This window comes from Diabrotica virgifera, chromosome 9, assembly GCF_917563875.1.
Source record: "Diabrotica virgifera virgifera chromosome 9, PGI_DIABVI_V3a".
Lineage (NCBI taxonomy): Eukaryota > Metazoa > Arthropoda > Insecta > Coleoptera > Chrysomelidae > Diabrotica > Diabrotica virgifera.
In genome coordinates, this window is record NC_065451.1 from 23,351,143 (window position 1) to 23,376,229 (window position 25,087).

General features: G+C 31.6%; 1 protein-coding gene across 1 annotated transcript; it reads left to right on the plus strand.

Moving 5' to 3' along the window:
- The first annotated feature begins 82 nt into the window (after nt 1-82).
- Nucleotides 83-24,237, plus strand: LOC114324311 (uncharacterized). The gene is made up of 5 exons (XM_028272116.2): nt 83-177; nt 238-321; nt 1,594-1,814; nt 9,683-9,782; nt 23,945-24,237. Exons 1-5 carry the CDS (start codon nt 169-171, stop codon nt 24,176-24,178), a joined length of 648 nt encoding a protein of 215 aa, XP_028127917.2. The 5' UTR covers nt 83-168; the 3' UTR covers nt 24,179-24,237.
- Nucleotides 24,238-25,087: the final 850 nt, after the last annotated feature.

Below are 25,087 nucleotides of genomic sequence, written 5' to 3' on the forward strand. Positions count from 1 at the left end.
GCCGCCTGACATAATCCCAAACCGGTCATCTAACATAGTTTTGACAATTTATTATATATGAAATATTTAAAATTGTGTCAATTTAGTCATAAACTGACAAATGTGTCATATCAAAATCATTATTATATTTGTTATAGTATCTCTTACAGATTTGGATTTAATCCTACAATGTTCGTGGTAAGTTCTTTAGTGTTAGAAATAAATCATCATGCCATTAACATTTAATTTATATTTAAGCTGGAAACAATTAAGACCAAACCAATGGACCATCGTCCAAAAGTAACTTTATATTCCAAGAAACAGTATTCTCCAGGGATAAAAGTAAGTAAGTGAATTAAAACATTGACTTTAAATTAGTGAGGAACTTGTAGATGGAAGAAAACATGTCAAAAAAAGGTAGAATGTCCAATATTTAAAAAAGGGGATTACATTCTTTGTTATGTAAGTATAGACATAGCCCTCCTTAATATTCCCCTTGCATTCAGCATCTCTTGTGTTCTGTGGAGGTTAACGAACAATAAAACCGATGTCATTCCGAACCATTCATAAAGGTTTCGCAGCCAAGAAATTTTTCTACGTCCTGCTCTTCTTCGTCCAAAGATCTTTCCTTGCTTTGTAAGCTCTAGATACTCATATCTCAGTCCTGTAAAGATGTTGCCGAGAAACTAAGTTTTTTCTTCTTATAATATATGCATATAACTTCAGGTTCAAAAATCAGTATTTCCAGCACTGCTTGATTTGTGACTCTATTTGTCCAGAAGACTCTGAGAACGCATCTGTCTACTTAGATTTCAAAAGCCTATATATTCTTAACGAGTTCCTTATTTTAGTGTCTGGCTTTCCACGCCTTATAGGAGTCTGGAAAATAACTATCTAATCTATCTAATCAGCCCTAAACATCCATCCTTGGATATAGGCCTCCTCTTCCTTCTTCCGTGCCTCTCTATCTTGGGCAATTTGCATCCATTTTGACCCAGTGTGTTTCTTCAGGTCATCTGACCATCGCATCTGTGGCCTTCCCCTTTTTCGTTTGTGGTTCCATGGTCTCCAATGTATTATCATCTTAGTCCATCTTTCATCCTTCTGCCGTAGGGTGTGTCCGGCGAACTTCCATTTAAGCTTTGCTACTTGGGTAGAGACGTCTTTCACTTTTATTTTGTTACGGATCCATTCGTTTCTTTTCCTGTCTGATAATTTAATGTTCAGCATTTGTCTTTCCATGGCTCTTTCTGTCTTTGCTATTTTTTCCATATTCTCTTTTGTAAACGTCCATGTCTGAGAGCCATATATTAAAACAGGGAGTATACATTGATTGAAGACTTTTGTTTTTAGGTATTGCGGGTATTTTCTGTTCTTTAGAATATAAGACAGTTTTCCGAATGATGCCCAGGCCAACCTTATTCTTCTCTTTATTTCTTCGGTCTGATTTTCTTTATTTAATCTAGTGATTTGTCCTAGATATATATATTCTTTTACTTGTTCTATTTATATAATGCAAAGGAAAATAACTAGCCTGTCTAATTCTTAGAGTAATAGAAAGATACGGTGACTCAAATTTTTCTATTCTAAATAAACTTCACTTTTAATTTGTAGGTAACGGATTGGTATAATATATACAATGCTCAGCCTGTAGATAGAAATCCTTATTGCCCAAAACATAACCTATTTACCTCACATTATGTAAACTTGGGAAACGATTATAGCACTAAGTGGGTAACTACAACAAGGAATATGTTAGATCAAGTTTATACTAGACGGAGAGAACTGGAAATAAATCCTAACAAACAGCTAGTCAATGTCTACACTACAATAGAGTAAGTAAAAATTATTTTATTAGTAGTATAGTAGAAAGTACACACGCCCAAACTTATATGGAATCACCATGTATTTCAAACTAATATTTATTTCTTTTTAAAAAACTTGTTATTGTTGCGAAGAATAATGGTTTTTATTGAAAATACAAAATCTATAAGACAATCAAATAGTACAGCTCAGTATGATATAGGTTATTTGCTGGAGTTGCAAATTGAACGAAAATAAATAAACTGACTTTTGCGTGCAAAGAAGAAAATATGCGTCATATGGGGTTAAAGAACTTGCAACGGGGAAAGATTATTGGTCTTGTGGAGCAAGTAATGTTTTGAGAGGGACATAGCTGTAGAGCTAGACGTAACACAGGCCGTTCTGTCCAAAACCTATGCTAGGTAACAGGACTAGGAAAACTTAAACATAAAGCAAGGAAAAGTCGCCAAAAAGTAATAACGTCTCGCCACGATCGTTTAATTGTCCATTCAGCTGGAAGACACCCAACCATTTCTCACGTGCAGCTCCAAAGGCAGCTTTTGGAAGCTACAGCTGTAACTCTTTCAGTTGAAACGATAAGAAGAAGAGTTCATGTCAAGGAGTATACGGCAGGAGAGAGTTATGGGTTCCCGAGTTATCCAGGCAACACAAGATTGATCGCCTAAATTGGTGTCTTCACCACCAAAACTGGAACATTGGAAATTGACAAAATGTGCTATTTCCAGGAAAAGTCAGGATTTGTGTAAAATCGGATGACCCACAAAATCGTGTACGAGGAAGACAAGCAAGAACGAAAAATGTCAAATCTGTTCACAAATATACAAGAGAAAGTGTAATGTTCTGGAGAGGAATTGTGATCCGTAAAAAAACTCCTTTAATTTTCATTCAATTAACTTTAACTACTCACAGGTATGTTGATAACCTGTAGTTAGGCTCTGGAGAGGTGCAACAGGAGAAAATTTAATTTTCTTGCATGATAATGGACCTCCACATTAGGGTGGTGCGAAAAAAGTCAAGTTGATAATTCCGTGTCGCTATAGTGCGGAAAAGTTGCGATTGGTAATTACAAGAAAAACAAAAAAACATTTATTCAAATCGGACTTTATCTTCCGATCCCGCAACGGGCCTAAAGATTATGAAAAAAATGAAATGTTACCTTTTTTTCAAAATTGTTTATTTATTCTCCATGTACGATTTATTTATCGCTATAGTAAAATTTATATACAGTTTGCATGGGTAAGTGATAAAAAAATAGTTTTACGCATTTAACGAATATCTTCCGATCCCACAAGGTCAATCAAAATGTATAAAATTTTACAATTTTTGATGATTTTGATAAATTAAAAAGCATTTAGTTATCTCATTTTTCTGTTACATTGTAAAGCTCTTCGCTTGTTTAGATATTGTGTGACAATATTAAAACAAACCAGAACTCAAATCGAGGGGGTGGTTGAACTTCTAGCTCCACACGCACCCTTTTCTCCAACCAACCAATGAGTGTGTGTTTTTTACATTATTTATATATGTACATTTCTTTTTTATCTGTTTGTGTCCAGCTCTTTAACGCCAACTTTGTATTGTGATTTGGTTGTAAAATCTGGCAGCATGGATCTTGATTCAAGTGTTGCAGTGATGAATACATCCCTTTATTGAGGCCCACATGCATTATACATTAGACGATGCTCCCATGACCAACTTTACGCACCGCTCGACAGCTTGAGTGTGGCAAGGATAGTTTTTTACATTCCTGCCATGTAGCCTGATGCAATGCAGGAACTTATATCTTCATTTGAAACACTTCGAAGAACTGATGGAGAAGTTAGTTTTGTAACATTCTAGTCTATTATTTCAGTGTAGTCCTGTGCTTGAAAATTTAAAGTAGGAGGGATGAAATTTCTAATATTTTTGCCCTTGGCTTTAGTCTGTCCGGCTTTTAACACTCTTCTTAGTCCTAGCTCTCTAATGTGTTTCCTTTCTCCCTACTACTTGAAATTTTGAAGCATAGGACTAAACTAAAATAATAGACTGGAATGTTACAAAACTATCTTCTCCACCACTTCCTCGAAGAGTTTCAAATAAGGATATAACTTCTTGCATTACATCGGGCGACATGACAGACTGGAACGTACAAAACTATCCCTGCCACACGCAAGCTGACGAGCGATGTCTAAAGTTGGTCACGGAAGCATCGTCTAATGCTAATTATGTGGGCCCCAATCAAGAGATGGATTCATTAGGACAACATATAAATCAAGGTCCATGCTGCCAGATTTTATCAAGAAATCAGAATACAAAGTTGGTGTTTAAGCGCTGGACACAAACAGATGAAAAAGAAATGTACATATGTAAACAATGTAAAAAACACACACTCATTGGTTGGTTGGAGACAAGGGCGCATGTGGAGCTAGAAGTGCAACCACCCCCTCGTTTTGAGTTCTGGGTTGTTTAAATATTGTCATACAATATCTTAAAAAGCGAACATCTTCACAATGTAACAGAAAAATGAGGTAACTAAATGTTTTTTAATGTATCAAAATCATCAAAAATTTCAAATTTTTATAGATTTTGATTCATTTTGTGGGATCAGAAGATATTCGTTAAATGCGTAAAACTATTTTTTTTTATTACTCAACCATGCAAACTATAAATAAATTTTACTATAGCAATAAATAAAACTTACACGAAGGATAAATAATTTTTTTTGAAAAAAAGGTCAAATTTAATTTTTTTCATAATCTTCAGGTGCGTTGCGGGATCGGAAGATAAAGTCCGATTTAAATAATTATTTTTTTGTTTTTCTTGTAATTACCAATCGCAACTTTTCCGCACTATAGCGACACGGAATTATCAACTTGACTTTTTTCGCACCGCCCTACTCCACATACCATTAGAGTGACTAGAGACATCATTGAAGCAGAAGGTATCCCTTGTTTGGAGTGGTCTGCTTGCTCACCCGAGCTTATCGCTATGGAAAATTTATGGGATATGCTTAAAAGAAAAATTAGAGCTCGACAGGATAATCCACAAAACACCTCACGGCTAGTGCAAACTGCTCTTGAAGGATGGAGCAACCTACCACAAAAAATGTTGATAATTTGATTAGGAGCGTGCCCACTCAAACTGAAGCTTACATAAGGACTATAGATGATAACACTCACTACCAAAAAAAAAACCAAAAAGGTAAATAAAAACAATTTAAACATTATTCGTTTTCCATTGAAATTTTTTATGCTATTGACTTTAAAACAACTAATTTCAATTTGTTTGTTAAATACTTTATTGTTTTATTTAATTGTTATGTATTTAAAAAAACGGTAAATCCTGTATAAAAGGTATATTTAAAAAACCCTCAAAAGGGCCATATCAAATTCACAGAACTAGTTTTCGACTGGTTTACCAGTCATCATCAGTGCTTACCTAAAATGAATATAACCTGATAAAAAAGGCAAAGATGTTGAAATTTTGACTAGGGATAAAAAATATTAGGTTATACTCACGTGCAATGTACATGCTAACCACCAAGATAGTATTATACAAAAATATGTGGGTCAAAGCCCAGTAAAAGTAGTCCGTCAACGAAATATAGGTATAAAATGCTACCTTAAGCCTGGATGTTTAAAATATAATTTAATTTGCCCTAGGTAACATCTGAGATCTAGATATGACTTGTTCACATGTTGGAAGTGAGACGGCAAGTGAAAAGTGAAAATGAAATGGTTGGGAACCTCGGAACGATGACAAGAAAAACGACAGTCCCACAGGTAGTTAAACAAAAGTGAAACAAAAAAGAAGAACTTCTGTTGGAATGAAGAGAAGGATATACTCCAACAGAAGTAAGGAAAAAAGAAAGTAACTAATGGGACAAAAATGAACATAGATGGGATGTAAAGAAGAAAGTGAAGTTGGCTTCTGCGTTGAGGAGCCGCAGTAAGAAAAAAATACTACTTTGCAGTAGTACTGAAGAAAGGGGGATTAAAAGGGATAGACGTAGAAGTGGGAAGAGACAGAGCCAAACTGAATGGAGTGGCTAGCAAGAGATGCAGGAGAACAACTTGATACTCAATGATGGATACGGCTTGTTTGCATGCCTGTCGAAGGACAGTAGCTCAAAGTAGATGCTGATGACTAGGAAAGGTATATACTAAGATAAGAATAATGCACTGAAAATATATAAAGACGAATAAGTACTAAAGAAGAACCAATTAAATAAAACTAACAAATCATGGGCGCCAAGAAAATGATCTTGGATCACTCTCCCAGGTATCTTACACTGCTGTCAAATATTAAATATATTAAATCAGCAATAATGAACATAAAGGAATAATAAAAATAAATGATATACAAAATAAGTAAATATTTATTAAAGATAACTACTAGATTTTTGACAATATCTGAGTTAGATCAAACTGAATATATTGTGACTCTAACATGACAAAAGTTATACAAAAGTTATACATGAAAAAAGTTATATCTAAGATATCAACAATAATGTTACCTGTTACAAAATTTACATAAGTACCTCTTACTTACATATAGGGTAGAACTCACATGAGTCCTCTTTACCAAATGGTTATAGTACGCTTGCTACGTACAACTATATTAAAACCCGAAAAATATTGAAAATATATAAATAAATAGGCACAAGCCTGACGAAGAGAAAATACAATAATGAATTAAGCAAAATGAATTAATAAATAAATACCGAACGATGACCTAAATTATCCGAACAAATGGAATAAAGCGAATAAACAAATAAATATTTGGGAAACAAGCAAGTAATATTACAAAAATAAATATTAAACCAATAATAAAGTATAAAACACTAATTGTCTAGGCATGATTACCTTGTGCACACAAGTAACTTACCATAGTTAATAGTTTGGGAACCAAATACACTAATATTCAAATATGTTATAATATAAATATTTTTATGTATTTGTTATTAAATTGCTTTAAAATAAATATTGTTTGACTTCGTGTGTTCGTTTTTTAAAATTCGCACGAAATAATAAGAAATATCAGGTGACTCCCTGTAAGTTTGGGTGTGTGTATATTATATATTAACATTTTTGTTTATTTATCACAGCTAATTTACAATCTACTCGGTAATACAGGAATATGTAGTAAATATGATTAGTGATATGTGGCTTGTAGTGGGTACCATCCATTTTTTCCTTATATGTGATGACTGCGGGAACGTAATCCATTTGCCAAACTACACTTATAGGCAATTGATTATGTACTATAGAAAGGAACTACAACGTTAACGGGGTTTTATTATTTCATATGGTCAATGAATCTCTCTATATGAAAAAACCGCGGAGTGCTACCATTTAAAGGGGTGCGTTTTTGAGAAATGGGTGAATTAGTCCCTGGGCACAGGTTACATTAAGGTGAGTTCTATGCACTTTTGGTACAAACACGTCTACATAAAAATTCTTCCTGGTTAAATTTCCTATCTAAATATAACTTTTTAAAGTCAAAGATACTTTTTTTACAAAAATATATTCAAAAGAAAAAGCACAAAGTAACCCAAAAGAAAGAAATTTTGTTTTTTGTCCCATAACTTTTGTCCACGGGGATATAGGTATAGACATTGCTTCACAGAAAAAAAAACTTACATATTTTCTCTTTAAAATGATGTTTGGTAGAGGTCATTAGGATTTACAGTTTTCGAAATATAATTTTTCAAAGTTCACAGCAATTTTGGGCAATTTTCCTTGTTATTTCGCAAATATTGTTCTGTAACTTTTTTCTACGTAACTTTAGGTATATGCAATGGTACATGTAAGAGGAACAGAAATCAATTACCTTTAAAACGGTCTACTGTATAATGTTGTACGACTTCTTTTAAAGAGGTTATCTTTTTCAAGACTTTTAACTAGTTTTTATATTTTTACGATTATTTTTAAATTTCCCATTATAACTTTTTTTCTATATGGTATATATTATATAATAAAAAAGAAAGCTTATTCTGTTTACTTTAAAATGGTGTATGTATTAAAAAAAATTCCAGGGTTATTTTTGATAAAGATATGCTTTTTCAAATTGTAATAAGTACTTGCAACGATTTTTGATTTTAGGATTATTTTTTAAATTCCCCATTATAACTTTTTTATGGGATTGTGTGTTATGATTGAATCTTACTTTTTATAGGTAATACTTTTGATCTACTTGACTCGGCCGGGCAAACTTGAAAATATGGATTAATTCCAATATTTACTGTCAAAGCTCCTGCACCACAAGCTTTGATTGAAAAAATAGCATGTAAATGTACCAAAGGATGTACAAAAAACTGCGGTTGTAGGAAGATAGGAATTAGTTGTTCAATATTCTGCAAAGGGTGCATGTGCATGGGTACTAATTGTGGGAACTCTAAGATAACCGAAGTGTCAGAGGAAGATATTGAAGCTAATGCTAACGAAGAGATGGACTTTGATTTTGAAATTTTTTTAAATGTCAACGTTTAAATAATTTTAACTAAAGTGATGTTTTTTAAGACTAATGTTTTTGTAATTTTTGTAAAAGAATTATTTTAAATAATACAGGTAAAAAAATATCAAAGAATCACTCGGTTTCCATTATGTATTTAAATATAGATGATACACCATTTTAAAGAACAGAAAGTAAGCCCTCTTTGTTGCGCAATATATAGATAGTATATTCATGTACAAGAAATAAAGTTATAATGAGAAATTTCAAAAAAAAAAGTAAAAAATATAAAAAATAATATTTTTTTTATATTAGGTATTATATAATATATAATATATTATGTAATAATTTTGCTTTATTTTTATATTATATTATAAAAAAATCGTTAAAAGTATAAAACCTTGACAAACCACAATCTCTTTAAAAAAAAGTCGTACAACGTTATACAGTAGACCATTTTAAAGGTAATTGATTTCTATTCCTATTACGTGTACCATTGTATATACCTAAAGTTACGTAGAAAAAAGTTACAGAACAATATTTGCGAAATAACAAGGAAAATTGCCCAAAATTGCTGTGAGTGGCGAACTTTGAAAAATCATATTTCGGAAACTGTAAATCCCAATGACCTCTACCAAACATCATTTTAAAGAGAAAATATGTAAGTTTTCTTTCTGTGAAACAATGTCTATACCTATATCCCCGTGAACAAAAGTTATGGGACAAAAAACAAAATTTCTTTCTTTTGGGTTTTTTTGTGCTTTTTCTTTTGAATATATTTTTGTAAAAAAAAGTATCTTTGACTTTAAGAAGTTATATTTAGATAGGAAATTTAACCAGAAACAATTTTTATGTAGAAGTATTTGTATCAAAAGTGCATAGAACTCACCCTAATGTAACCTGTGCCCAGGGACTAATTCACCCATTTCTCAAAAACGCACCCCTTTAAATGGTAGCACTCCGCGGTTTTTTCATATATAGATGTCCATTGACCATATCAAATAATAAAACCCCGTTAACGTTGTAGTTCCTTTTAGCTATCTTATTTTGAATATAATCAATAGCCTATTATTCATGATCTTAATATGTCTGTGACGATAATGTGGGGTCATATTACATTATTCATTTTTATATTTTTTAATATTTTTTTTCATGTTTTTTTTGTTGTTTACCGTCTATTAACGGTTCTCCAAGTCTTCATCTAATCCCCAATTTTAGGTAGTGGTAGTTGGTATAATTGTCTTATGATTTGGCAATCATTTGTGGAATTTCTTTCTTTGGCTCTGTTTGCCCGAAGGTCAATGACTTTTCTTTTGAATGGAATCCCAAAATAAAATAAATGGATGAAAATGTACGTTTATTTCATAAATGAAATATCTTGTCGAAAATTTAATAGTGGAAATGACTCAAAATTAATTACTCAATTATTGATTATTACTTATTTCAGCATTCCAGAGCAAAAGCCAAAACCATTAAATTATGAAGACTGTTACGTATCTACAATGCACAGTAGTTATACTACTCCATATGAGTATCCAATTAAGAGGGTAAGGATTTGTAAGTTAAGTATAACGGTTTTTAAATTTACTTTGGCATTAAACCACTGATATAAAGTGATTAGATAATTGCGTAATACTTTTTTGTACTCGTTACATATTTCATTTTTAAAAATTTGTGGACAACTCTTGAACCACCTAAGGTACGCCGATGACGTCGTATTGATAATCGATAAAAAAAGAAGAATTGTTTGAAATAATGGAAGAACTGGACATAGAAGCCGGAAAGATAGGCCTTAATATGAATTACAGCAAGACCAAAATCATAACAAATACAGATGAGGACATCGCAATGAAGATCGGACAAGATGAAAAATAAAACAAGTTCACGATTATATTTATATCTGGGTAAAATTATAAAACTTAACAAGGAAAACCAAACAGCAGAGATCAAAAGACGAGTTAGACTGGCATGGGTGGCATTTGGAAAACTGTACTACTTCCTTAAAAAAAAAAGATATCCACAATATCTTAAGACCAAAGTATACAATCAATGCGTATTCCCTGTTCTCACTTACGGTTCCCAAACGTGGACGTTTACAAAAGCACACATGGACAAGTTCATAAAAACGCAGAGAGCAATGGAAAGACTATTGGATAAAAAGAGAAACGAGTGGATAAAAGAGAAAACCAAAGTTAGGGATGTTAGACAAGTAGTTGCAAAGTTGAAATGGAGATGCCTGACATACTATAAGACAAAAAGAAGAACGATGGAACAAAACTCTCATAAATTGGAGACCGTGGGAATATAAATGAAGCAGAGGAAGGCCACAAATGAGATGGGCAGATGATGTCAAGAAGCACGTGGGCTCTAGTTGGATAACTGTCGCGACAGACAGAGAAGAATGGAAAAGGATTGGGGAGGCCTATGTCCAGAGATGGACCGAAGAAGGCTAATTAGATAGATAGACATATTTCATAATAAAAAAGACTTGTAGACTTTGTAGATCTAAGGCATTATCTAATTGTCCAAATTCGTTCTGAAGAAGAAAGTCCTAATCCAGAATATACAGTAGGAAAAATGAAAGAATACCCATGAACGAACCTATAAAACACGCTGTATTTTCCTGTCACCGTGTCACACAAAAAATTGGCCAGCGCAAGTACATGTAATAATTATTATCACATGTACTTGCGCTGAGCAATTTTCTTTGTGGCACGGTGACAGGAAAATACAGCGTGTTTTATATGTTCGTTCATGGGTATTCTTTCATTTTTCCGACTGTATGTGAAACAAAGTAATACAAAATAAAAAACTACTAAGCAGCAGTCTGTTGTAAGCCAGTCGTACTGCAGCTAGTTGACTTATTGTACATATTTTATTCGTGCAGGTTATCCATTCCAGGATTCTGGAACCGTGTGCCACTATATACAGCTCTATTGTATGAATGCCGTATTTTTTGGGTCAACTTCTAGGCTACAAAAAGTGTTTACCGCCTGATATCTTATATATACACCGTTCTTAGGCGTCAACGCCCTTCAGTAGGGATCTATGGAGGAGAATCACCAAGCTGCAAGCACTTATCCCTTGCCGTAACGCTTCTCCATAGGCCGATCAGACAATAGTATATTCCAGACCAAGTCGTAGACTCTATTGAGTTTCATACTACGGCGTTGGCCTTTTATAAATTTCATGACCTAGCTGAGGCTCGAACCAGCGATCGCAAATCGCAAATCCACTAAACTTGTCGATCGACTGCGCCTCAAGTAACTAGACCGTCTAGACCGACTAAGATCTTATAACTCAGTCATAAAAGATATAGTTGTAAAGCTCAGGTTTCAATCATCTTTGGCCTTTACATCTCTTCGTGAGTATTTGCCGAGTTTACGTCGCGCCGCTTAGAGTCAGTATATCGTCATCACTCCGTACCACGTGGCCTGCCCGTCTATATCTATTGGCTTTAATGTATCTCACGATGGTTGCCTTTTTGAAGAGAGTCTCTAATTCATTGTTGTATCTGCTCCTCCATTCATTGTCACACTGTCCCTGCAAGGACCATATATAACTCGCAGGATTTTACAATCCCATACTAATGGTTTATTGATTTCTTTCTTTCTCAATGTCCGTGTTTCATTTCCGTATGTCACTGTTGGTCGTATTGTGGTTTTGTTGATTTGGATTTTGGTACGCCTTGAGAGAAGCTTTGACCTCATTAGATGTTGAACGGCAAAGAAAGATTTATTCCCCAGCAGTATTCGTATTTCAACCTTTCGTTCTCCTGTGTTAGAGGAACCTCCTCCTAGGCATTTAAATTCTTTGACCACTTCAACATTATGATTGTTTATGGTAATGTTTTGTCTTATTCGCTGTCGTTTCTTTCTTGACACGACCATGTATTTAGCTTTTTCTTCGTTTATTTCCAGGCCAACGTTTAGTGTTGCTTCTCCAAAGTTAGAAACTATATCCTTAACTTCCAGTGTTATCTGTGTTGCTGCATCTACGTCATCTGTAAATGCAAGAACAGTTTTTGCACCTCTGGCAGTTATGTCTGGTTCGGCTCTGGTATAGATTTTTCGCACTGCAGATTCCAATGCTAGATTAAATAGTAATGGGGACAGCGGGTATCCCTGTCTGTGTCCGGTGTTTACGCCGAATGCCTTTGAAGTTTTTCGCCCTATTCTAATTAGTGCAAAAGGAATTGTTTACATGCATTCGCGCTAGCATGGTCAGCTTCTTTACGCCTAGCTCCACCATTAAGGATTCTACATATTATCATGCACTCATCTTTTCCAGCACGTAGCGTTTAGTTTCCGAAACATATTGATTTTAATGGTTTTAAATATGAGAAATTCATACTATCCGGAACGTATGGTATCAGACACCTCTTTGTAAAATCAGGAGTTTCGGAGACTACGCTACGTGCCGGAAACGATGAGTGCATGATAATATGTAGGATCCTTTACACTCCACAGTTTTAAGCGATTAATGGAATCATATGCTTGTTTGAAGTATTTCAAAATCTCAGTTTTCCTGCTATGGAATCTGTAACTTATGTCTAGTGAAAGAAGTTATATTGCTTAGGGAAACAGACTTTTTTTCCGGTGGTAAAAGATGCGTTAAATTCCACTCTTTTTGCTTCATCGTATCATTTTATCGCACGATAATGAAGTTTCCTTGTTCTTGGATCATTTTTATATTATTTTGTGTTACTATTAAACTGAATTATTGTACCACAAAAATACCACAACAATGATTATAATATTTGTGTCTAATTTATTCATAATTTGTTCCAGTTCTTCTGCCGAAGACGAAAAAAACCCTGTTATCAGCTTATCATAGGTTTTTGATTTTTCATCCTATTGTTGCTCATCTCAAACACTTGACACGTAATGTGTTCACTGCATATTATTATGTTCATTAGAATGGAGGATATTATACATACATCCCTGATGAAGTTTTTCAAATGCACATTATAAACTGTTACATTGACGCTACTATTTACATACATACCATTTTGAAAAAAAAATTCTAACAGTGATTTTCCTTAGTGATTGGAACAAGGCTGTTAATTGCCGTTGAGACGAATTTATCAAACAAAGTTTTTTAGATAAAGCACTTGCAAATGTTTTACAATCAGGTAGTTGAAATATAAATAGGTACTAACTATAGTTTGATTTTTTCAAATTTGCTCTTGGTTCCAAAATATACCAAACAAATATATATATATAGAAACACGTAAAAAATCTTATTCTACAGTCAATGATGAATTGCATCTACGTCTTTTATAAATGAAGTTATTGGTAACCTAAGTTCTCAAAGGTCATATTTATTTTAAAAATGAAATCAAATTGCCTGGCATCAAAATCCATTGAATATAAATAAAACAATCGATATAGATAAATAAATCACGATTTTTATTCCGAATTTCCCTTGAGCTGATCCGATTTTATAAGCAACCAGAAATTGTGCCTCAAGCAATATAATAAGAAAACATTACTTTTAAAAGTTGAATTGAACTAAAATCCTTCCTCTCTAGATTTATATCAAATGATTTTCTTTCCTGATATTTTATGTTCTGGAACTGAATACGGAAACTCACCAAATTTCTTCATACCTCCAGAGAACTTGTAATATTATTTATATGTATAGTACTTAAGTTAACTTTATTTTACTGATGAATACGTGTCTTAAGCTTAATTTCGTTAAATAAGGTTAAATATACAGGGTGTAACAGAAATGCAGGTCATAAATTAAATCACATATTCTGGGACCAAAAAAAGTTCGATTAAACCTAACTTACTATAGTAACAAATGTGCACATAAAAAAAGTTACAAAATAAAAACCGATTTTTTCCAATATATCGAAAACTATTTGAAGTTTCTTATTGAAAACGGACGTGTGGCATTTTTATGACAGGTACATCTTTAAAAAAATTATAGTGAAATTTGTGCACCCCATAAAAATTTATTTTATCTATTATCATTATGGCACCATTAGTTAAATTTAATGTTTTTAAAACTGTTTTACCTCTAAGTACTTTTTCGGAAAGCTAGTTTTTATCGAGATATTTTGAATATTTGTCAAATCCACCACATTTTTGTATACTGTTATGTAAGTACCTAGTAATAATATCACTTAATATGAAAATGTATTTATAATTTACAGATTGAGGTATATTTTTGGAACCATATTAAACAAGCTGAAAATGCGAGCATTATCACAACGAAAACTTTATTTATTTACGTATTTTAATTCCTAATATGGAAAATTGCTATTATGAAAAGTTATTTAGATTAAACAATTATGTTTTAATGTGCAATTATTACTTTACTCTTGAACGAAGTTCATATTTTTTATGTACCCCTTATAAAATTAATAAAATTTGATATATAATGGTTGCATCATAAATCTTAGACCATGAAGAGCTTTTTATGAAGAATAAATTTTCTTCGTCAAATTAAAAATAAAAGAGTTATAAATGAAAATATTGTTGGTATCCCTAATTTGAGAAAAATCTTCTAATATTTTTTTCCATTAGAAGGATGTAATTACACATATCAGGCCATAATTTTTTGTTTCAAACAACATTTCATACAGTCGGTTCGCTACACTCAGACGCACTTGCTAGTGATTTTAGTCAGTAATGTTGCCAATTTGGCAAAAAAAATAATTACTAAATAGTTAATCATTACTAAATAATTAGTAATTTTGCCAAAATTGTCAAAAAACAAAAAATTACCTAATAAAATCATTAGCCAGTTGTGTCTGAGTTTATCGAACCGACTATAATAACAATTTTCATTTCATAACAAATGGAACACTCCATTTATCATTAGGTACTCCCATTAAAGGGGAGGCCGTATACTCGTGTAAACCTTTTTAAAGATGATAATAAACTATTGCTTTCAAAATGTACTCAAATTGTATTTTTGAACATCTTATTTATTTTATATAATAATTAAATTCACTATCAAATGTCATTGATTCTTAATTAATACTTCATTTAGAATTTAGTTTGACATTCACGAAGTGTCACACTCAAAAAATGTAAATAACCTATGCTTTGCTTAACAAATTCAGATTAAAAAACTAGCCTACTTACTAGCAACGATTTCAGCTGACGTTTAGTGTGTCAGCAGAAAATAAAAGTATTGTGACGTCACATTTTAGATTTTGAGGTCGATTATCTCGAAAACGGTTAGAGATATCGAAATGCCGTTATCAGATTTGGATTCATAAGACAAAACTACATAGGAATCCATCAATAAATCTGCTCTAGGTATTGCAGGAGCGGCAACGCAATAACACACAGACTTTGTGAATTTATAAACGAAAAGTTTTCGTTGAAAAGAAGCCACATCTCGATAAAAGGTGACTTATCGGAAAAATACTAAGAGGCAAAAAAGTTTTAAAAACATTGTGTTTAACTAATGGTACCACAATAATAGTTTAATTGGAACGTACACAAACATTTGGGGGGTTTAAAGGCACAGAACCCCCATAAAATTGTTATGTAAACATATTAAAAAAGGAGCCGCATCTAGATTAAAACTGGTTTATCAAAAAATACTAAAAGGCAAAAAAGTTTTAAAAACATTGTGTTTAACTAATGGTACCACATTAATAATTTAATTGGAACGTACATAAAAGTTTGGGGGGTTTAAGGGAAAAAAACCCCCATAAAATTTTTATGGTGTGCACAAATTTCACTATAATTTCTTTTTAAGATGTTCCTGTCATAATAAATCCACATGTCTATTTTCATTAAAAAATCTTTAACAGTTTTCGACATATCAGGAAAAAGCGATTTTCATTTTGTAACTTCAAAGGGCTGTAACTTTTTTTGTGTGCATATTTGTACTAAGGTAAGTTAAGTTCAATCGAACACTTTTTGATCCCAGAATATGTGATTTAATTTATTACCTGTATTTTTGTTACACCCTGTATAGTTGCTATACATTTCTGGTTTCAAGATTAAGGTTTAAAAAATTATAAAGCTATTATACCTCGTATTTTAAATAGGAGGAGTAAACTCAAAAGACAGATTCACACCCAATAATGTCACTAGAAAAATCACCGGATTCATCTTATTTTTTGGTTGATCATGTCGGCCTTCGAAAGTAATGCACAAATATTATATTGCTGTCCCGGTGGAACAATGACGCAACTACAAAAGTGTAACTTTTCAGGAGAGCCAAAAATATAAAATTATTTTACTTAATACCTCATGCAATGAAGCATAATGGAGATACTGGATTAGTATTGCAGTTATACTTGGCCACCGTGATATACTGTAACTCTACTACACATTCGAAATGAATTCCTAATTTTTCATCCCTAAATTTGATCCCCAATTGCAATTACGTCATTGTTGCCACAGTCATTTTGTGGCAACAATGACGTAATTGCAATTGGGGATCAAAAGGGATGAAAAATTTAGAATTTAGTTTTAGAAAGAAAAATTTAGAATTTAGTTTGAAAGATAATATCTTTAAAACTCAATTCTAAATTTTCATATAATATTCTAAAAATTTTCCACAGACATATTCATTTTGTAAAATTTTTGGTTATCTAGCTAGTTCTGAAAGGTGGCGTGGAAATAAGGACAAAAATCATTGAAAAAGTTTATTAAACAAATTGAAAATTGTAGTAAAAGCAAACATTTTTAATAAACGGAACTTAAGGTGATACAGTAGCGATCAACAGGTAGCAAAAACGCGTTCCAAGATTGCGGCTGTAATTTTGAATATTTTTTCGAGATATTTGGCACACGTATTCGTAATATAATAAAGAATATCGGTACAGAGCCCAATTTGAAAAATATATTAATATGTGGAAATAACTCTGTAATTAAATATAATATTAAAAAAACGAGCCTGTACCGCCATTAAGAAGAACAAAAAAAATACACTTTCTTCAAATAAACTTTTTTATCCGATGCCTAGGTTTTGTGTCATTTTGGAACTACTAAATTTTTTTATTTCATTAGTAGTTCCAAAATGACACAAAATCTAGGCATCGGATAAAAAAGTTTATTTGAAGAAAGTGTATTTTTTGTTTTTCTTAATGGTGGTACAGGCTCATTTTTTTAATATTCTATTTAATTACAGAATAATTTCCACATATTAATATTTTTTTCAAATTGGGCTCTGTACGGCCATTCTTTATTATATTATGAATACGTGTGCCAAATATCTCGAAAAAATATTCAAAATTACAGCCGCAATCTTGGAACGCGTTTTCGCTACCTGTTGATCGCTACTGTTTCCTCTTAAAAATAAAATTGAAATTACAAAAAAAGTATCAACGAAAAATTGAATCGTAAAAGGCTTTACAAAATTCAGGAATTAGGTATCTGTTTTGAAAGCAATTGTTTCAAATCTTTTAGTTTTTTATCACCTAATACCCCAGGTTGTGGGTGAAAAATGGGTCGATTTCAGGATATAATTCAGGAATTTTTAAAACCTATAATGTGTTGTAAAGGACGATGCCAGGAATAACTTCTACTAAAATGTAACCAAAAATATTTTGCGCTTTTTTTTTATTGCGATTTTTATTTGTTAAATTTGCAATTTTTAATGATTTTTAATTTTGCAGCTTAGGATACTGATTTTAGATAAAAACTTTTTAATAGAAAGTTGTAGTAAATTAAAAAACTTACAATTTGTGGTACGGTAAGTTTAATTTGGTTAATTGGTTATTGCAAAACAGCCTGCGAAAAGTCCAAAATGGCCTTTTTTACAATTGCATTATTTATTGTACAAATAATTTTTTATATTTTTTAAAGCTTTGAAATGAAGATCTTTCAATTTCAAACATAAAAAAAATTGTAAAGCCAGATTAACGAATTTGTTGCTTAGATATTATAAATTGTTTATCCCAAAAGGTCAAGTGTCGAAGGCTATAACTTTTTGAAAAAAAATCGTAGAGAGTTGGTGAAACATCTAATCTCCTTCTAAAGAGATATATTTTCATATTCTGATGTAAATAAATGCGTAAAACATTTTTAAACCTCTAATTTTTGGGTTTGAAAATAAGGGGCCAAATTTCGTTATAAACATTTAGAGCTGAAGCGGCCCTGTACATCCTATGAGTTTTTAACTTACAGATTATTGTTGCTGAAGATGAAACGAAGATTTATTATAAAAAATAAAAAAATTCTACGACCAACTGAAGCCGAGATAATTTTTAGGTTTGGAAATAAGGGGGCAAATTTCGTTATAAACATTTAGAGCTGAAGCGGTCCTTTACATCCTATGAGTTTCTAACTTACAGATTATTGTTGCTGAAGACAAAACGAAGATTCATAAAAAAATAAAAATTTTCTACAACCAACTGAAGTCGAGATAATTTTTTTTCCTAAGTCGTAGTGCCTTTATTTATAATAATTAAGAAATAATTTTAGTCATTGACTAAAGAAAGACTTATGTTATCTTAAAATAAAAATTATTATAAAATATAATTGCATTTAATTATTAAAAATTATTTTTAAAATCGGTGCTTTTGCGAGCGGCCGAATTTTGCAAATCGCCGGGCTCGCTTCAAATCCGCGCGGTCGGAAAATTTTTACATAACTTGTAATAAATTTTGACAGAAAACAATTTAATAATATTACCATTATAATATACAGTCTATTTACCACTGTATTTGTTTTTCTTGATAAACTTTTATATGTGAAATTTCATTTCTGAAGAAATAATATTACAAAAATGATACATATATATGAAATATAACTATATTTTTAATTTTTTCATTGGTATATAAATATAATAATAATAATGTTACTTCTTACTATAATATACAATATAAAACTTTTTCTTCTTGTAGTGACTATTCTTTTAGGATTAAGATAATATAAGTCTTTCTTTAGTCAATGACTGTAAAATAATTTCTTATTTGTTATAAATAAAGGCACCACGACTAAAGAAAAAAAAACAATTATCTCGGATTCAGTTGGTTGTAGAAATTTTTTATTTTTTATAATTCTTTGTTTTGTCTTCAGCAACAATAATCTGTAAGTTAGAAACTCATAGGATATACAGGGCCGCTTCAGCTCTAAATGTTTATAACGAAATTTGCCCCCTTATTTTCAAACCCAAAAATTATCTCGGCTTCAGTTGGTCGTAGAAATTTTTTATTTTTTTATAAATCATCGTTTCATCTTCAGCAACAAAAATCTGTAAGTTAAAAACTCATAGGATGTACAGGGCCGCTTCAGCTCTAAATGTTTATAACGAAATTTGCCCCCTTATTTTCAAACCCAAAAATTAGAGGTTTAAAAATGTTTTACGCATTTATTTACATCAGAATATGAAAATATAACTTTTTAGAAGGAGATTGGATGTTTCACCAACTCTCTACGATTTTTTGTCAAAAAGTTATAGCCTTCGACGTTTGACCTCTTGGGATAAACAATTTATAATATCTAAGCAACAAATTCGTTAATCTGGCTTTACAATTTTTTTTATGTTTGGTATTGAAAGATCTTCATTTTAAAGCTTTAAAAAATAAAAAAAAATATTTGTACAATAAATAATACAATTGTAAAAAACGGCCATTTTGGACTTTTCGCAGGCTGTTTTGCAATAACCAATTAACAAAATTAAACTTACCATAGCTAAAATTGTAGGTTTTTAATTTACTACAACTTTCTATTAAAAAGTTTTTCTCTAAAATCAATATCCTAAGCTACAGAATTAAGAATCATTAAAAATTGAAAATTTAACAAATGAAAATCGCAATAAAAGCGCACAATATTTTTGGTTACATTTTAGTAGAAGTTATTCCTGGCATCGTCCTTTACAACACCTGATATGTTTCAAAAATTGCTGAATTATATCACGTTTTTTCACCCACAGCCTGGGGTATAAAGGAATTTTTAAAGAGTAAGCCTTACGCAGCTGGCATTTTGGTGAAAACTATTCGGACGAACTCAGACTCTTTCTTTTTTGGCAAACATCAACTTTCGTCCACGTTGGTTGTTTATAACTTTCTTTATACAGAAAGTAATCTTTCCCTTTTAAGATTTAAAGTAACATTACTTCAGTTATCATTAAGTTAACATCTAGTCCATTTCATTGTACAGCGCTTTTACATCGTAAAACTCGGTGAAATCCATTCCTTTAACCGTTAAAGGAGCTCCAGTTTTTTTAGCATTCCTAATTAATTCCTTCTTGACCAAGAGAGCATTACCAAGTATTGATGTTTGGGGATCTTGGTGTATATTTATGTCTGCTTCTTCTTCTTCTGATGATAGTGATACCTCAGTAGTGGAAGGATGATAGTGTTCACTGGAACATTTATCATGCATTTAAATCTAATAATCATAAAAATAGTACTTGCATAAAATGCACTTACGTCAATGCTGCCCCACAATAAGGAGAAATCCAGATGAAAAATGACATAAAATACAGTTACGTCAAGGTTTCAATAGCATAAAATACAATTGCGTCAATGTAGCACCGTAGGTACAAGCACACACTCGACTTATCGAAGCACAAAACTGTACATTATATCATTGTTTCTCTGAGGTCGGCTGATTTTTCAACTATGACGCATCTGCCCCCTGGTGGCTAAAAGTTGAACAACACGTCTGACAGTGATCTGCCGAATGGGGTAACCAAGTTTGGGCCCAACGACGACATAAACTCATTTTCTATAAATTTGCAGTTACGCCAATGTTCCACCGGGACAGCGAATATGTCGCTGAACAGGTCTAAAAATAACTGTTTTTCATATAAATGCAGATTAAAAATTTAAGAATTAAAGGAATAACACAGAAATCACAAAAAATCGTCCATATAACTTAATTAACCCATAAATTTTAAATGTCACTAGTGTTAAAATTTCATAAATGACAATAGTGTTAAAATTTCTTAATTTAGTGGAGTAAACTTGCCTGCAGTTTGTCCAATTACAAACAAGCATTACGGCGCGGTAAATTTGAGTTACTCCTCCTATTTAAAAAACAAGGTATAGTTTTTATGGACATTTATAACAGTTTACATTGATATTACTTTTCACAAATACATATTTTATCCACAAGCAAAAAATAAAAATCCTGTAATCGGCTTTATACCATATATCACAAACAAGTTTATTTAAAAATTCTATATCCCTATGCTAAATCCTTAATAAAATATATACAGGGTGATTGATTAGTAGGGTAAAGCTCAATAGCTCCGCTATAGTAATAGATAGCAATAAAAGTTAATAACAAAAATTTTAGCCACCTTTACACATTTAGCCACCTTTAGGCACATTACAAAATTAGTTAGAATGTTACAGGGTGTTCGATAACACAGTGGCAGACCTAACTTTTGTTTTTTAAATGGAACACCCTATATTTTCTTTTATATTCGAAATCCTGTTAACTTCTCCATCACAAAAATATAAAGGTTTGTAATGTTATACAGGGTATTTACAAAGTCATAAGCAATTTTGTATGAAAATCGTAACAAGTTCAACTCCCTGTATAAATAAAAATAAGTACAACAGCAATGGTTTATAAATGCCATATTTTTTATTTATTGTCAAAATTTTTAAGAATTATTGATATTGCTAATTTTCTTTCTAACAAATACAGGGTAAGTCAAAACGCAAGTACATTATTTTCTCAGTAATGTTAAATGAAACACCCTGTATTTTATATCATTATTGAAAAGTAACATTAACGTACTTTAATTTTTATATAACATTCCCTATGCTTAAATTTATTAGTTTTCGAGATATTTTCATTTTTCAGAGCAAATTATTTTAGGTGTTTAAATTTATCTAAATTCTAAGTAAGCCATGACTGAATTGACAATTGAAGATTACCGATTATCAATCCGGTAATCAATTTAACACTGTAGCAAATAAAGAAATAAAAATAATTTATTAGTAATACATTTTACAAACAAAAACACAACCACTACATGCAAAATTTTTGAAACCATTAAAAACTATCTTTTTATGTAAATGCAACAAATATACAAAGAAAATTAGTAATAAATTTTACAAAAAAACACACAAACACAAAATACAATATTTTGTGAAGACAATTAAACACTACTTTTGTATGTAAATATAATAATGTAACAAATAAAGAACGAAACATAATTTATCAGTAATACCTTTTGCAAAAAAACATGTTTGAAAAAATTAGAAGCTACTTTTAATAAAATATTTATGTACGCCTAAAAAGATCATTGAATGAGCTACTTACTCTACGGAGCATTTTTAAATTAACACATCGAAATACACTTTGTATTCTATTTTTCATCTCATCCCTTGTTGTTGGAGGTATTTTATAAACTTCATTATTAACGTAACGTAAAATTCTGGTGATTTGGGTGGCCACGCTACTGGTCCATTGAAAAATTAAAATATCTCGAAAACTAATAAATTTAGACATAGGGAATGTTATCTAAAAATAATTAAAGTACGGTAATGGTACTTTTCAATAGTGATATAAAATATAGGCTGTTCCGTTTAAAATTACTGAGAAAATAATGTACTTGCGTTTTGACTCACCCTGTATTTGATATAAAGAAAATTAGCAATATCGACTATTCTTTAAAATTTTGACAATACGTTACAAAATATAGCATTAATAAACCATTGTTGTTTTGCTTATTTTTATTTATACAGGGAGTTGAACTTGTTACGATTTTCATATAAAATTGGTTATAACTTTGTAAATACCCTGAATAATATAACAAACCTTTATATTTTTGTGATGGAGAAGTTAACAGGATTTCGAATTTAAAATAAAATATAGTGTGTTCCATTTAAAAAAACATAAATTTGGTCTGCCACTGTGTTATTGAACACCCTATAACATTCTAGCTAATTTTTTAATGTGAAGCTCAAAGGTGGCTAAAATTTTTGTTTTTAACTTTTATTGCTATCTATTACTATAGCGGAGCTATTGAGGTTTACCCTACTAATCAATCACCCTGTATAAGAATTCTTTCGGGCTACATCACAGAACGTTTTCGGAATATGTGTGCTGCTACAAGGTTATACAGGTTTAGAGGCACTAAACACATGGATGAAAACCCTTTAAATGTTATTAAATTGGTATTAGATTACAATCTCAACTACGCGTAGCTACGGTTATTCTAGAGTAATTCTAGTTGAGAGTTTTACGTTTCTGTGATGTGAATCTACTTAAAATTTTAAAATATTTTAAAATTATCAGCAGCCATGTAATCTAATACCAATTTGATAACATTTAAATGGTTTTCATCAAGTATTTAGTGGTTTTAAACATGTATACTTAATACTAGGAATAAATATTCCCGAGACATTCTGTGTTGTAGCCCGTAAGAGCTCTTTTAAATAAATATTCATCTTATAAAGGATTTTTAATAAAAAAATTATTGTTTTATCATCCAAAGTTATCAATTTATTTATGATGCACCTTTAAACTAAAATTAAATACAAGGGAATAAGCACTATATGTACTTAGTTTCACATTAAGAATGGAACATTACGCTTATGGATATCATTGTTGATAAACCTCTCGGGCACGGGTGGCTACTCGACTACCGATATACGATTCATTGTAATCAGTACGGCGTGCCATTGGCGCACTTCTATCGTCCATAAGAAATACATTGGCGTATCTAAGCAACGTTCCGTTCATAACGTAAAACGCCAATAGCAATAAATATGAAAAAAAGAGGAGATGTTTTTATTTCTTAGAATCACTGCCTTCGTTTTTAGCTGACGATGACTGATCCCCCTTTTCTTCAAAACAGAAAATTTTCTCATTCTCCCAAATGCAAGTTTCTTGATGATACGTTCCTTAAAGAAACAAAAGATCTCCAGCTCCACAAAATCAATCGGCATGTTTCGTATAATTGTAACACTAATATGTACACCGATGGAAGTTCTGGATATGTCAGAGAAAATAAATGCTACGACTTAAATTTTTATGAAAATGATAAATCTTGCTAAAATGTGAACCAAGTGTTTTATAACAAATAGCTTTTAAATAAAGTTTTCCCCAGTTAAAACAGGTATATTACTTTGAGAGTGTATATATTTATTCTTCTTCTTCTTCTTCTTCTTCTTTCAAGTGTCCTTGACAGTCCACTCTAGGATATATGCCTCCCCTTGCAACTGGAGGTCGACCCACACTTCTCATATCCCAGCAAACAGACCGACGTGTTAATGACGTGAATTTTGGGTACATTTGTCACCAATATACGTAAATTGCTTACGTGAGTTTTACGTGAAAATTTGGTTGGAATGTCACATTGAAAATACGTCTTTAAATTACGTGAATAACTCGTCTTCAATAGACGTGTTATCTAAGTACAGCTGGTTCCAAAAAAAACTGATACGACTCTTAAAGCGTATTTTGTAGAAAATTGAGCAGTGTACTCTCTTCTTCTTCTTCTTTTTGTTTTTGGTCTCGCTGCAAGGCAATTACCAGCACGATTTATAGGCGATCTTGATGTAGTCTGGCTCTAGCCATATCAAAATCGCTGACTATGTTCTTGTAAAAAGCTTTTGATGAGGTGTGATATAATGAATATGAGTTTAATTATATTTAATTTATTATATTTTGATGGATAAATACTTATTATTTACATACTCTCACTGTCACTGCCAAATCTTAAAATTTGTCAGATAACTTCAACCTCAAAAAATGGCTGTTTGTTTGTTTATTTTATTATTTGTCTGTCATAATAAATATAATATAATGTCAGACCAATCATACACTGCTCAACATGATCAAATCTTACTAAGAGTCGTATCAGTTTTTTTAGGAACCAGCTGTACCTTAAATAGCAATAAAATGTTTCGGGAAATTCACGTTGCAAACACGTGTTGATTAACGTATCTTTTAGGGAACGTATA

Bases quoted from the DNA above. Each gene is read 5' to 3' on its own strand.
- LOC114324311 (XM_028272116.2), top strand. The intron at 322-1,593 runs GTAAGTAAGTGA...TTTAATTTGTAG, and splicing joins AGTATTCTCCAGGGATAAAA to GTAACGGATTGGTATAATAT. The intron at 9,783-23,944 runs GTAAGGATTTGT...CTTCGTTTTTAG, and splicing joins ATGAGTATCCAATTAAGAGG to CTGACGATGACTGATCCCCC.